This window comes from Ambystoma mexicanum, chromosome 3q, assembly GCF_040938575.1.
Source record: "Ambystoma mexicanum isolate Mex_15411 chromosome 3q, UKY_AmexF1_1, whole genome shotgun sequence".
NCBI classification, from domain to species: Eukaryota; Metazoa; Chordata; class Amphibia; order Caudata; family Ambystomatidae; genus Ambystoma; species Ambystoma mexicanum.
The window spans coordinates 544,451,278-544,466,989 of NC_090926.1; the positions used below are offsets into that span (position 1 = coordinate 544,451,278).

At 44.9% G+C, this 15,712-nt stretch overlaps 1 protein-coding gene across 2 annotated transcripts in view; it reads left to right on the forward strand.

Moving 5' to 3' along the window:
* DOCK2 (dedicator of cytokinesis 2) overlaps nt 1-15,712 on the forward strand; it is a 2,833,934-nt gene that overhangs the window by 1,092,634 nt on the left and 1,725,588 nt on the right. For both annotated transcript variants that reach the window (XM_069654309.1, XM_069654310.1), the window contains exon 25: nt 9,423-9,529. In XM_069654309.1, the coding sequence (XP_069510410.1) occupies nt 9,423-9,529 (107 nt within the window). The remainder of the gene's footprint in view (nt 1-9,422; nt 9,530-15,712) is intronic.

The following is a 15,712-nucleotide window of genomic DNA, read 5'->3' on the forward strand; positions in this document are numbered from 1 at the left end:
ATTGTTTGTGGAACATGCTGTTTTTGTGATACTAGAGTGATCCAAATCCACTTTGACCATGCATAGGTCTTCCACGTGTGAAGTGATACTATCAAGCCCATCTATTTCCATTGTGCGTTGCAAGACAGTAAACTCAGCTACCTTTTTGACTGAACTGATTACTGACAATGACGAGGTACACAATTGTGTCACCTACGAAGGGCCAGAGGATGATATTCCCAAGGCACGTAACTTCCCCCTTGATGAAGGAGAAGTGTATCTAGTTGATAGGTTCTCAACTATCGACCAGGAGATGGGTCAGAGTCATACTGGAGTGGCAATGGTGGGTCTGGTTGAGGGAAATTGTGAGGTTGTTCTGCAGCAGAGGCTGCCAGGTCATTATTCAGTGCACACCGCAGAACTGATTGCCCTCATTGAAGCGCTTGAAGCAGCACAGGGATGCCGAGTAACAATTTATTCAGATTCGGCATACATCACAACGAATGTTCACTCAGGACTGTCAAAATGGATGAGGAGAGGGTTTCCTAGAGCAGATGGTGCGCCCTTACAGCCCGCAGCTTTGTTGGACAGACTGATTGCCTCTGGGACAACCTACACTTGCCGCAGTTGTAAAGTTCACTACTCACACAAGTGGCATAGACTTTGTCTCCCTCTGGATTGAAGCAGCTGACACTGCAGTGAAGCAGGACACCTATTTGCCAGTACCAGAGATACCTGAGCATCCAGCATTTGTAAACATGCAGTTCCAGTTGCTGGTGCCATACATGGCTCTCCCTATCACAGAAATGATTGAACTAGAAGGCCAGCCCCCACAAAGGGAAAAGCTAGTGTGACAAAAGAGAGGGTGTGCACAAACTTCAACTGATCTAGTGTGGAGGCAAAGGACTACAGGGAAAGTTGTAATGCCTCAGCAACTGGCATTGTTGGCCTCTGACCAGCTCCACTACCCCACTGCCCATGTATGTAATAACATATAGTAGCAGACATTCAGGAAGATTGCTATGTGCCCAATATTCAGGAATTGTTATCATTGTTTACATTCAATTGTGCGGTTTGTCAGACCTATAGTACAGGACAAACTTTGAAAACTTTAAAAGGCATCTTGCCGTGCCCTATTGGCTTGTTTTGTGATTTGCATATAGATTTTGCTGAAATGGGAGAGAGGTGTAACTCATTTTGGTATTTGATAGTAGTTGTTTGTCCCTTCTCCTGTTGAATTGCGGCTGGTCCGCGTGCACATCCTGATTCAAAATCAGCAACCACGTTTTTGGTGAGAGAAGTGTTTCCCCGATGGGTAGTGTGTGATACCTTAATAGGTGATAATTGCACCTACTTCTTCAATTAACTGTTTAAGAAGATTGCAGCTCTTTTATGAATAAGCACACATTGTGTTTTGTTTATCACCCTCAGGAAAACAGGGTTGTGGAGAGGAAGAACAGTTTAGTCAAAACAAACCTGTCCAAGCTGTTCGCAACACTTGAAAGTAATTGGGTGCATTGTCTCCACTTGACCTTGTTCATTTTAAAGACTCGGCCCTGCAAGGATAATCACCTCTCCCCTCATGAGATTGAGGGAAGACGTATGCACAGGCCTCTAACTCCTGTGCAGAGTGCTTCAGATGCTCACAGGGATGCTTCGATCTTTGGGGTTGAATTTCAATCATATTTGACTCAGTTAACCAAGTGTATTAAATACCTTTGTAAACAGATTGCTCCCCGAAGATCATAAGATACTGATAACAGCGCTGCACGGGAATATTCAAATGTTTGCCATTAATTACAATTGATCCCAAATGACAAAGGGTATATTAACTTTTTTATGAGGAGGTCGACTAAGCCTCGTTTTAATGGTTCATACACTGTAGTATACGCAACTCCCCTTGTTGTTAAAGTAAAGGAATTGCGGTAATGGGTACACTTATCTGATATTGGAAAAGCACCCCTATCCGTGTCCCCACCTGCAAGCATTTTGGCCAAAAATGTTTGAGTCACTGTTAGTGTTTTATGATTGTATTTTTTTTATTGATAGCAGTATTGATCAACTTATTTGTTTGAATTTTTTGCATTTTGGGGTTTTTTATTGCACCATGTTTTTTCAACTATCAGGCTTGTGGCACAAGATTAAAAATGTGTATTTTGATCGTACTTGCAGTGCCATGTTATATACGTTTATGTGTGGGTTTGTCTTTATTATGTTTATATATATTCAGTGCTGTTATATGGGTAGGCCATATAAAGTGGGGTTGGAAATGTAGTAGTAGTACTGGAAAGGAATGTACATGTGTTTCACCTTTTAGATAAACCTTTTGAAGCTACAACACCAAATGATGAATATCTAACCGCTGTGGTCAATTTCAAACGTATAAAGATACATGATACTTTATTATGGGATCGCAAGATATGACTAAAAAGGGGTTTAGAAGAGGAAAAATAAAATGAAAAGGAATAGTACTTGACACAATGTCCAATGTGCACCACCGAGAGTTTAACAATGTATGCTACAGTTATATGAACTCAGTGGGGAAACAGAGGTACAACAGGAGTTGTTAACTCTGATCCCTCATCCCCATACGTTGGAGGCCCCCAAAATGTAAATCCCCATGAGCTATTGCCTTAGAGGCTTACTGTTTGGTGCACTTAGCACTGTGTCGGGTTCGAAGTCTGTTCCAGGGGCACAAAGAAAAAGTTGTACTAATGGACAAAGATGAAGAGAAATGTGCAAAGGACAACAGTGCCCACAATGCAAGCCCCAGCCTATGTTGAAATTGGATGGAGTATTATTTATATCAAACAGAGGGAGAAGGTGGCGGTGAGCTGTGCAGCAGGGGGGGTTGCCAAGGTTTGGAGAAGAACTTCTTTGGAATATCAATAAGAACAATTTCGAGTTATGGTCTGCACACTTATCTAAGCTGACATGGATAACACCAGTTAAAGTGCAAGTGAGGGAGGACATGGAACTGTTCCAGTAGGAACTAACATTAAGTGCAATAAGGCACTGTCCATTCCAGACCTTGCAAAAGGAACAGCAGCATTGATGGATATGTACTGGGTATGTGGTCAACAAGCTTACCTGCACCTTCCATCCTTTTGACGAGGCACCTGTGCATTGACAACCCTGCACTGAGCTATCGTGGTGGTGCCAGAAGTACACTTAACACTGGCATCCAAACGAGAGGTGGTACAGTCAATTTTACTGTCTATCCAACCTCCCCTGGTGAAAAAGAACAGGCGGCCGGTGAAGGTGAGAAGAAAGAGATCAAACTATTTGTCGGAAGAATCGTCCTAACTGCTTAAGGCAATTCCAGATAAGTACCAGCTGTACACTAAAATGGAAGTATCCTTCACCTCTCTCATGACCCCAGGAATCCAGGCTGCAGCGAATGCCAAGTGGCTGCATGTCATTCGGTGGGAAGTGATCCAGTTGGCGAATGACACCAAACAAGGCTATCAAAAATGAACTGAGGGCAATTCGTCTGAAGACGCTTCAAAATAGATACACTCTAGATCTCCTAACATCGATGGAAGGGTGTGTGTGCAAGAAGATCATTTTGCACGTGCACACCCCCACATGACGCAGAGAATGGGTCCCTGATGCATATTTATTTATTTATGTATTTATTTTTTGCTTGTGAAGCGCTTATACAATAAGAAAATACTGTTTCAAAGCGCCCACCGTGTAGGGAGGGAGCAAGCGAGGGAAATACATGAAAACACAATATTTAGGAGCAGAAGGTGGGAAGTGGGAGAGGGATGAACCTGATATTCCTTATGAGTATTCAGAATGTGCAAGCGCAGCAAAGAAGAGGGAAGGGGGTAAGTGCTGAGGAGTCCGAGCTCGTGTGTGAGCCACAGATGAAGTGCTAGGAGTGTTCGAGTGCTACATGGACTTGGCTGCGGTAGGTGTAAGTGTGAAACCTCCAGAGCAGAGGGTGTGCCGAGGCAAATGCTGTAAATAGACAGGAGCTGGGCAGAATTGGTGTGGGAGGTCAGGGTCCCGAGGATGCATAAGGGCCCAGGACGCTGGTTCAGCAATTGTGGGAATAGCAGAGGAGAGAAGGAGGGAAGGAGGAGGAAAAGAGAACTTGAGTATGGTGTCTCTGAATGAGGACTTACCGGGACATTCCGACCCTTGCGGACCCGGTAAGTCCCCATTCAGAAAACCTTTCCCCATTCCCATTGAGCCCCTATAGGGCTCAATGGGAATGGGGAAGGAGCTAATAACGGGCCCGTTATTAGCTCCATGATACCTTAACGGGTCCCGCTAAGAACGGCTGGTCAGACCAGCCATTCCTGGTGGGACCTGCTAAGGGAACTTGGAATATGGCGGTAGGGGGTTAACGGCACCGGCATCCTTACCGGTGCCGTTAACCCCCTACCGCCATACTCAGAATGAGGCCCAAAGTCTTCATAGCTTTCGGAATTTTAGGAGATCCTACTCAAGTCACAGTGTGAGGAGGAGGCTGTTTCATTGAAGGGGGCCCGCAGAGGAAAGTGAATGACCCCCTGCCCTCTGTTTAGCTAAACACTTTACACACAAAGAGTTAGTGCCAGAGGAGCACAGTGGTCTAGCAGGAGAGCATTTAGTGAGATTAAGTTGAACATTGTGTGGTCCCCGGGCCCAGAAAGCCTTGTGGATGATGCAGAGGGATTTGAATTTAATCTGTGCAGCAAATGGGAGCCAGTGAATATTTTTTCGTGCAGGAGTCTTGCTGCCCTGTTCTGGATTAGATGGAGGAGTCGCTAAGTGGAAGATGGTAGATTCAGGAAGAGTTGGTGTCCAAAGCTGTGAGCAGTTCTTCACAGGTGTTCAGAAGAGCAGGTTCAGTGCCTCTGGAGTTGGGGCAAGGCCAGCTTTTCCAGCAGCTTCCCCGGGAAGGGGGTGATGTATATAGGGCGATAGCTGGCAGAGCAAGTGGGGTCATAGGAAAGTATTTTCAGGAGTGGGCGCACACGGGAGTGCTTGAGGGGAGAGGGTAAAGATCCAGTGACAAAGGAGTGATTGCAGAAAGCAGCATGAGCGGGGGCAAGAGAACCGATGTTATCCTTGATGGTCCTGGATGAGCAAGGGGAGACCTGTTTAGAAGAGACCTTCATGGAGAGGACAACTCTGGTAACTTCTTCAGGTGTGACAGGGGAGAAGGAGGAGAAGGAGGAAGGAGTAGGGGGGGAGTAGTGGTGAGGGGGTGTGGGAGGGGTTGTGAGGGAGAGTAGAAAGGGTGGTCAGGATGTCCTGAGTTTTGATGACAGTGTGAGGCAAGTCCATTACAGAGGGCATGGGAAGGAGAGGGTGAGGGGCAGACTTTGGAGGGGTTGGCTAGTACCCTGCAGATCTTGAATAGTTCAGCCTTGTTATTGGATGCACTGGAGACCTGTGCTTGTATGTGAGCTCTTTTCTTTGCATGGGTGATGATTCTGTATTGTAGGGGACATGGACAAGTTGAAGACCGGAATGAAAAATGAAGCAGAAGTGCAACCTGAAGATTGTTTAAAAACATTGTTCTCATTGTCTTCATCCTGGCTTGGGGCATTGGTGAAGTTGCTGGTTTTAATTGTGGTGTTCTGGTTGGTGGTGATTTGCACGTGCCAGATGATGCTATGAAGCCGTATGAAGAATATCCCGAAAAGCACAAGAATGATGGTCACTGTAGAGGCAAGAGTGGCTCTACCAGGCACACAAGAGGGGCAGGCCCAAACTGAAGATTTGAACATACCATGCATGGTCAGGATTGAACAGCCCCTCCACCCCGGGGACATTAACACCCCCCCGCCAGATCCTGAAAACTACAATGAGCACTGGGTGAATTTAGCTTGTGATGTGATTTGTATATATCTCACATGTACACCAGAAAAGTATGCACGAGATGGAGGTAGCTGTCAGGTTTCCTTCCCCTATTCAGGCTATTTTCCCTTATTCAAGTTTCTTTCCCATTATTTCTCTTTTATTATCCTTTTTAGATTAGCCTTGTGTGGGTGGGAAGTTTTCTATTGTAGTTGGTTTGGCCTTAACTTCCTGATTCAGAATCCTGGTTCTGACCCAAGGCAAAATGGAGTTTCACAGTGACAGCTCTGATTGGTTAGAAAACACTGCTGAACAACAATGAGCATTCTAAACTGTCACTCTTTGCCTTTCATCATCTAAACCCCAGCTGAGAGGACGTGTTTAGTGGCTGCTCCTGCTTTAGATTTGGGCCTGGTGGATTTTATCCTTCAGGCGTTAGCAGTTGAGCGGCTACTTTCTTGGGGGTTTCAGGAGAAGCTATCAGTTGTCAGGAATTCGTTTTGAAGACAGGAAACTCTGAAGATCTTTAAGAAATTGTTCAGGAGATAAGTGACTTTGTTTTAACTGCAGCTCTGTTTATCTTAACTACATTTAAGTGAGAACTCGTAAAATGTTACCTTTGGATTTATATTTTTGAATTTTCTGAGTGCGCTTGAAAATTTGCGCGAGGTTAACGGGTGAACGCTATTTGTAAAACGCGTATTACGTGTAATCTGAAACTAACCGTTGAACCTTTGCGCGTGCGAGAGAATTCAACTGCGCGTGTATTTTCCAGCACGTGTGCTTCCTAGCGCGAGAATCTGTTCGCCGCATGAGAACTCTATAGCGCGTGTGTTTTCCAGCACGTGTGCTTCCTAGCGCGAGAATTGGCTCGCTGCGTGAGAACCATATAGCGCGTGTGTTTTCCAGCGCGTGTGCTTCCTAGCGCGAGAATCGGCTCGCCGCGTGAGAACTCTATAGCGTGTGTGTTTTCCAGCGCGGGTGCTTCCTAGCGCGAGAATCGGTTTGTCGCGTGAGAACTCTATAGCGCGTGTGTTTCCAGCACGTGTGCTTCCTGGCGTGAGAATCTGTTCGCCGCGTGAGAACTCTATAGCGCGTGTGTTTTCTTAGCGCATGTGCTTCTGCGCTAGAACTCAATTGCGCGTGTGGTTTCCAGCACGTGTGCTTTTTAACGCGTGTACTCGACCGCGTGTGAACTCTTTTGCGCGTGGGTTATAAGGCGCGTGTGAATAGGCGCGGGAATTCATCAGCGCGGGAGTTTACAAGCATGTGTGTTATCTGCGCGTGATTCCGTTTGCGCGTGACTTCTGCTTCGCGTGTTTTTACAAGCGCGTGTGTTTTCTGCACGTGGACTTTTCTTACAGTGCGCGTGTTCTTCAACGCAGGAAGTTTTCAACGTGCAAATCTTCTGTATTGAGATTATCCACGTGTGTGTTTAGCACGTGTTTCTTCAAGAATTTGATTTATTGAATTGTAAAAAGTTTGAAAACTAAAGAAAAGTTTTAAAGAAAAAGAAAGAAAAAATAAAGACTATTTAACTGGACAACTAGTGAATTTTGGAAAAAAGGCAAAGAGCAAAACTTTCCAGGTTTTCCCAAATTAAGAAGTTGCTGTGAATTTCAAGAGTCTCAAGTAAGAGAGATTTTCAGCTTCTTTACAAGCTTCTCTAAGAAATTTCAAGAGAAGAACCAGGTATGATTCTTAATTATTAGTTAAGGATTTAAAGTCTTTCCCACTCTAAAGGTTAAGTAAGTAATAAAAGGATTTGTATCTGCTTTTTTTATATCCTCTGCAGGTTCAGCTTTGGTTAGCCTTGACGCAGTCAGCCTGGTGTTGTTTTGTTATCCACTTCCCCCTTTCCCTTTGGGGTGTAGTTTGCAGAGCTGAATTGAAATCTAGTTCTGGGAATTATATTTCAGGGGGATTGTCGGGGGTTCAGCAGCTTCCGCGGACACAGGACCTCTCAGCCTGACAGTAGCTTGCGCTATGAATGCAGGGCATGGGTTCCCAAGAATGAAGTGGATCAACAAAGAGAAAGAGATAAGTTAGTTCATGAAGGATTAACTAAAGGGGGGAATGTTGGGATGCATGTCCAGTCCACCGCCCCTCCTAGATGATTTAGATTGAAAAAAATAGAATAGATTATGGAAATTAACATGGGACGGTGTAGGAGCCAGAGGGTGTGTTATGGGGAGGGGTAAATAGTGGGAATTTGAGAAACCATAGAAGGGGATAAAGTTGGTTAAGCAATGCCACAATTCATTTGTGTTGGCTATAGTATGCTTATACACATGAAACTCAAAGCACAAACTACCATTGCATTTACGAGTAGGCCTGAATCCTCGCAGGCCGTGTCTTTGAACTAATTAGGTAGGAATTTATGTAGCTGAAGAGGTGAAGGGCATGCAGCCTAGCAACAATGTCATATTCCTGAGAACGAAGTTAGAGGTCTCTGGATGCCAAAACATGCTGCAATATTTAAGACGTTAGCGCCCCCCAGAATGATGGTCACTTCATTTCAGCTTCCAGATGTGCAGGGAAGTGGGCCCTAAATCCTTCGTGAACTGGATTGATTAGTGGTACACTTTCACTCTTTGGAGGGAGAACTGATAAAGAGGAAAACAGACAACGACATGATCTACGTGTTGTGCCAGGGAGAGCAAACGAATGATGCCCATACAATGGGGGTGGGTGGCCTGATGGGGGCTCCAGCGTGCCTGGGACGAGAAAAGGGCTGCTTTGTCTACAAGGGCCAGGCTGACCTCAAAGAGTCCCACTGAGTTAATATTGGTAAAAAGGTGCATGTCACATTATTTCTTAGTATAGAGACCATTTCCGAACTGTGACTGTAATGACCCCTCCCAATGTCTACAAGGCTTAGCTATAAAAAGGGACTTAGGTAAGGTAGGTCCCTTAGGTAATGCAAATGTGCGCTCCCCCTCCCCCTTGTATTGTAATCATTTGAAAGGGTGCACACAATTCATCATGAAGTCCTAGGTCTTTTTTGTTAAATCCTATAAGTACCCTGTGTCTTCCTCTCGGGAGGATAGCTCAGGGGCAACATGCTTGCCTTGGAAGCAAGACGGTCCGCACTTAGAAACTTCTGGGTATTAAGCGCATTATAAATAACCTATCATATCATACCAGTGCTTTGAGACATGCACCACATGTGGTGCCCTATATGATGGAACATGTCTGTTCAGATCTGCCTGTGAATAACTGTGTCCCTGTTAGCATTTTGCCTGGCAAGTTTCCTAAAGGAGTACCCTTGTGGACTTCCACCTTCTTTAAATATTGTACAAATCTATGCATTTTAATCTCTTAATGTTTACAGCTTTTCTCCTCATGGTCTGAATTCCAATATAGATCGTGGGATGGACTTGTTGGCTTAGATACAGTTTGACTAAATCACTCACATAGATAACTACTTTAGAACATTTTACTGGATGGTGTTTTAGCATGAGTTTTACATCTTAATAGAATGCTGTAGTATACCTTATTATCAACATGTCAGAGGACATTAAGAATCGAAATGTGTCGCGTTCCTTTTCATGCCTTTAACATTGATGCTCACAGATACATTAATTCCGAAATTCAAAATACAATAAAATGTACATCATCTAATTACAAGTCTCTTCCCACAGCCAACTGCTGTACGAATTTTACACGTGCATCCCACCAGACAAACTACAGCAACAAAAAGTGCAGTCCATGAATGAGATTGTGCGCAGCAATCTATACACAAAACAAGGTAAGTGAAAAATGCATCTAAAGTATCGGTTCCTCAAATGGTTGAAGTTGTGCATGGGAATGTACTTATTTTATTAACGCATATCAAATGTGATAAGAATATAGGTGCACCCCCGGAAAATCTCTTCACGATATCTCATTTCCAACAGATCAACTTAACGTGACATATGTTTCAAGCCTATTGATTGAGGTATTCCTCCATGTTCTGCTCTCCATGGTCCTATCATGAGTTAACTTCTCTATGTATTGGTTGATTCATTTAAGAAATGCACGTCAAACGCAATTACAAACGCAGCAAGTCAACACTGAAACAGATCATTCATTAATGTGTCATTAGCCCACTTCATAGGTCTCTTGCACTGGAATGCTGCTACGTGCTGGATTACATCGTGACACACAATCATTAACTTACTTGTATCACAGCTCTGTGGTAGCGACAGCAATGGGGACTCTCCAGTGACGATTAAGCCATTCTGCCCATTGAACAAACACATATTAACGCCGTGATTTTGGTAACCTACCAGACGGCATACAGTGCCAGAAATTCCAAATTCCATTCAAATTTTAGTTGGGAATGTTTGCTCTCAGGTACTGCAAAACAACTAGATGGATTTAGACCACACTTTCTTGGCATTTGGTGACTGGTCCAATTTGAAATGTTTAATTTGTTTGGTGCAAATCCGGTTAACAGATTTTGAAAAATAAAAGAAAAAAAGCCCCCAAAATTACACCAGATACCAGACTGAAAGTCTGACCACAAAATGTGCAGCTCTGTGAATCCCGTGCTGCAAAAAAACATTTGGAAGGGGAATATAATAGCAGACTTTAGCATGTATTGACACTGAAGAGGGCATTGTCCCAGGGCCGTGGAATACAGCCATTCGCCGAAAAAAGAACAGTACAATTGGCGCTTGTTCTGTGTGGACACAGGCGCAGGCGCTTTGCACAGTGATGGGGGCGCTATGCAAATTATTGCCAAGCCTGACTAACTTCTTAAGAGCGACGATGGACCCATGGACGAACCTTGCTCAAACTTTCCAAAGCATATTTGCGACCATTTTGAAATATGATTTGTAATGTTTCATGAAGTTCTATCGGGGTCGGGTGAGGGGAAGGAGGGTTCCAAAAACGTTTCCCATTCAAATTGGTTTCCAGTGTGGGACCTGCATGAAACATTCCAAAGAAGATGAACACACCATTCCGGATATTTTTGAAAATTGTTATGTAGTTCCATCAAGGTGGTGCAACATTTTAGAGGGGCCAACATGCTCTGTTCAAATTGACAGAGAATTTTGCACAAGCATCGCTCATGAACCGATGGACAGATTGATATTGATCTTTGATGAGAAGTTGCCAGGCGGGGGGGCAGTGTAAGTGGGATGCCAATAGTAAACGCCCAGTAGACATTGCAGGCATGGTCACTGTGTTAATGGGTGCTGCAGGTAGGTTCAATGTACCCAGGGGCAGTGCTGGAGGCCATGAACAGCAGGCACTGTAGGTAGGTTCACTATGCCCATGTCACAGCAGAGTGGTTCTTGGGCAACAGGAGATGCCCAGGAGATACTGCAGATAGGCTCACTGCATGTATGTGCCCAAGATATGCCCCCAAACCATTGTACTGTGATTGTTAAGTGTGGCCACAGGCTGTGTCTATTCAACACTGGAGATGGGGGCTCTGTGCCCAGTGCATGGCCCAAGGTCCATAGAGCAGGAGTCTCTAATATGTCAGTGGAAACAAGGCCATTGCCTATTGACACATGTTTTGAGTAGCACAGTGCACAGTATAGCTCAGATACAAGCATGGTGGCCTAGCAGGAAGACATGGTGAGAAGAAACGTGGTCAGAACCAGGGCACTTACACCAGGAAAGGCAAGAGTCATGGTAGAACCCTCCTGGTACTTCAGGCAGCAGAGCATGGGCTAGGCGAAGTACACCCCACAGGTAGTAGAAGGCGGGAGATGGAATGGATGTAGGGGCCTCATGCAAGTTCAGCTAAAAGGAGTTTAAGGCCATTATCCACATAACCTCAAAACAAGGCAAAGACTGACTGAGTACTGGCCCCACAATTGACCTTTTTCAGCATTTGCTCTCCAGTGGAATTAATGGTATTTATTCATGCAACTTCAAAACTACTTCATGGATAAACAGACTTTATTTGGGCACACATGCTATTCAAAAGTTGAATTCCTTTATATCTTGGTGAATATACAGCTCCAAGCATTATCTAGCATTTCTTGGAAAGTTATGTGAGAAACCTGAAGGTGTGTCCTTAGCTAGTCCCCGGGGATCTGTCATCCAGGTGGCCAAGGACACAGCCATCGCTATTGGATCCAGATCATGGGGGTGGACCAGAGAGGGAGGCTCACCGGGATGGGGCGTCCTTGGGGAGTGGGACACCGACGGGCGAGACGCGGTCCCCCCCTTCCTTTTACACCTTTCCCACATCCTCTCATGGAGGAAATTCCAAACCACTGCCGCCCCCCTTTCTAACTCCAACATTTTCGCACAACACAAAGGACAACAGACTAACACCCGAGCCATTTACCTGACATGTCCCAATACAAGGGTTAGGCAAGTCAGACAATTGATCAGAATCACACAAACCTGACAGCCCTTTCCCTTCCCCACAGGGATTAAAGGTAGAGCCAGAGAGCCTGAGAGGAAGGGGAGCACAGCAGACAGCACGATGAGATGGCTACCAGGCAGCGGTTCAAGAGAAGGAGAAAGGCAGCAGGAATCGAGAGGTTGGCGAGGAGAGAAATGACCATGCCCTTTGCCTCCCATACCCGCAGAACATTTGTGGAAGAGAGCCTAAGACCACAAACAATAGCAGAAGTGTCCTGCAGCAGATGTCAACTGTACATGGGTCAAGCCTATGCCGATAGGCAGGAGCAAGGGCAGCTCCTGTGCCCGTGGTACTGGCCTTGACTCCAGAGAAGCCAACATCCAAGCAGTTCATCACGGCCGGTGAGTTGAGGGGGGAACCGATAAGAACCGGGCTGTGTTGAGTGAAAACCACAAAGTAGCAAGTTTTGAACCAAAGCTGATTAACTTTGAATGAACTCTAAAAGTGTGAAGGGAAGACCAGCTGCTGAGGGAAACAGGCACCACGTGGGTGCTAACTCAAGAGATTCTGATCGAGACCCATAGGAGGGAAACTACAGATACCAGGCAGCCGTAGGAGGGCAGGCGAAATAGTTCAAAGAGGTCATACAGAGTGTCAAGCAAAATACCTGTACAATCGAAAGACTTTGATTTACCAGCAGTGTGAGAGAAAGGACAGTGAACACCACAGTGAGAGAAAACATTGAGAAACCAAGGGAATTGATTCCCGCTAAAGTCAAGAAGGGTCAGCGCCCAGAAGAAGTGAACCCAGGGGTGAAACCATCACCCTAAATGAAACTGTGATAAACAATTGAGAAGGGTCAATGCCCAGCGGAGGGGGACCTAGTGGTGAAACCATCACTGTATGTGATAATGTGATAAACAATTGAGAAGGGTCAACGCCCAGAGAAGGGGGACCCAGGGGTGAACCCCTCACCTAGCGAACAAACTTTCATTTTCTTAAAGGAACCTTTTGTTTTGGTTATTTCAACGCGTCAGTCCCAAAGGCAAGAGACTTTCGAATGAGAAATGAGACTTGGCCATCAACGGTCCTGAGAACTGCCATTGGAACTGTTGTCTCGTGCTGGAGAGGCCCAAGACTGTACTGTGCTCTAAAGTCCTATTTTACCCTGTGTCCAAAATGTTAGGAGAGGAGACCCAAGCTACCACATCCTGACACATTATTCTTTTCTTGAAAACTATCCAACACCCTTGTTTTGTATTAGTTGTGAGACTTGGCAATAGGTTTCTTAGTATAGGCCCTTTTATTTTGACACAACGCCACTAAGACTGCCTTATTTTTCATTCGTTGGTTGACCTTTGCTCCCATCTTAGAGTTAGCTTTAGATTAGGCATTTTCCCAACCTGCATACAGCATTTCATTGTTCAATAAACACCTTTGAACTGTGATCACTTGTGTCTGTCTTGTTGTCAAAATGAGTTCCTCACAGTTAACAAAGATGCCCAATACATTTAAAATTTTCTGTGATTACTTTAAAGTGATACTGAACCGTACTGGTCAGGCCTTGTTGTCTTTGCCAGTGCCAGTATATGTATAAATCCGTGCTTGCTGAGAAAATGTGCATGTTAAGGGTAACTTTCACTCAACCTGTCAAAGTTGTATGTATGTCTTCTGATGGTAAAATGCTGGTCAAACTTTAAACTTACTGTGAAATGTATTAAACAAATGAAACAATTTGAAAAGTCATACAAGCAATGTGATGATGTAAAAAAGGTCTGACCATCCAACTTTATGGCACTTAAAAGCAAGGCCGGAGCATATGCTCGAGCTCCCTGGCTGCACTTCCCAGCAGACTTAGAACGTGCTCACTGGCTGTCCCCTTCCACCTCCTTGGACAGCCTGAGATTGGTTACTGGGTTAGAAGACGGACTTGGGAGTGGGGCCTTTTTGCAATGGGCAATGGTTGTGTGTGTTTGTTATGCAGGCGAGCAACAGCTGCCCTTACCACTCCATTTTTTCACCTCACCCTTTCACTCACAAGCAAGTACGTCTGATAATGAGCTATTTGATGAGGCAGTGCAGAAAGCAGGCAGGTTTGCACAGTGCACTCAATGTACTTGCCCCACTTCCCAACCATCTCACGGTCACTGGTAAGAGCTGCTGAAGGGGTTAGAAGGTCATATAAAATATAAAAGAGGAGCTCTCCCCAAGCATGTGTGAATAAAGGCTGCATGGATCTAGCGATCATGCTGTAAGTGTTCTTTTCAAGCAAAATGTGCATGCTCACTGCCTATGCTATGAAAGTTATCTTTTATGGGAGCTTCCCCTGGATCTGACTATGCTGCATCTGTACTATTTTAGGAGGGAAACCTGCACTGACCTTGCACATGCTGTACATGTATCATTCTGTGAAGGAAGCTTGCACTGATCCTGTTTGTGTCAGACATGTACCAATTTCAGTGACGTGTGCACATGCCCTTCAATCAGTTGCTCGGTCAATGCTGTGCTTAAGCATATGTGTGAGGGAAACTACACTGGCCCTGGTATGCTGTGTGAGTACCTGTTTGCACAGGACCTGCACTGACCCTGCCTAGGTTGTACCTGTTTGTCGGGGAAGCTTGCACTGATCCTGCACCTACTATGTCTGTGTGTGAGAGAAGCCTGTCTAGCCCTACCCATGCTGTCCATGCTCCCATTTCTAAGGGAAAAATGTCAGACTTGTCCATGCTGTACTTGTACTCACTTGTGAGGGAAACATGCACTGGCCTGTCCACTGTATACCTGTACTTTTTTGTGAGGGTCGCTTGCATTGGCTTTTTTGTGAGGCAACTTCCACTTGACTATGCTGTAACCGTTTATGAGAGAAGTTTGCTCTTGTTGTATAAAAGCTGTATCTGTTTGAGATGGAATGTTGCACTAGCCATGACCATGCTGTATGTATGCTTGGTTGTTAGGAAATCTTGTAGTGACCCTTCACATGCTGTATATGTTTGTGGAAAGTGCCCACGGGCCCTGCTCATGCGATTCCCGATGGACTTTGAGGAAAGCTTGTAATTGCCTGGTCTATGTTCTACCTGTTTCAGCAAAGCTTGTGTTGGTCCTGCCTATGATTTGCCTGTTCCTGTTCTGTTTGTGGGGGAAGCCTGTGCTGGTCCTATGCATTTAATAACTGTCTGCATTGCATTTGTGTGGAAACATGTATTTGTGCAATATTTGCAGCACCGCTGCCTAATCTGAGACACATGGGTGCCTGTGAGCGAATTCTTGACCTGCTGCTTCTAATGCTTAACCTGTTATTTCACAAAAGTGTGAATAGTGTTAAATTAACCTATCCTCTTTTCTTTACAATGTTGTTTTCCTTCTTCCATGGGAATGGTCTAGTGGCGCCTTTGTCAGTACATGTTTTCAGAGCTTAATGTTGTTTGTTCTTGTTATACTCATTATGTAACTTTGTTGTTTTGTCGGCGCCTATAAGCCTTAGGGTACCTTGTGCGCGGTATAAATCAATAAACATAAACATAAACATATAGTAGCTTGCAATGTTGCTGACCAGTCTGTATCTGTCCAATGTGTGATGGAATCTTTTTAATTCTGCTGCGTATGTCGTTAGTATTCTTT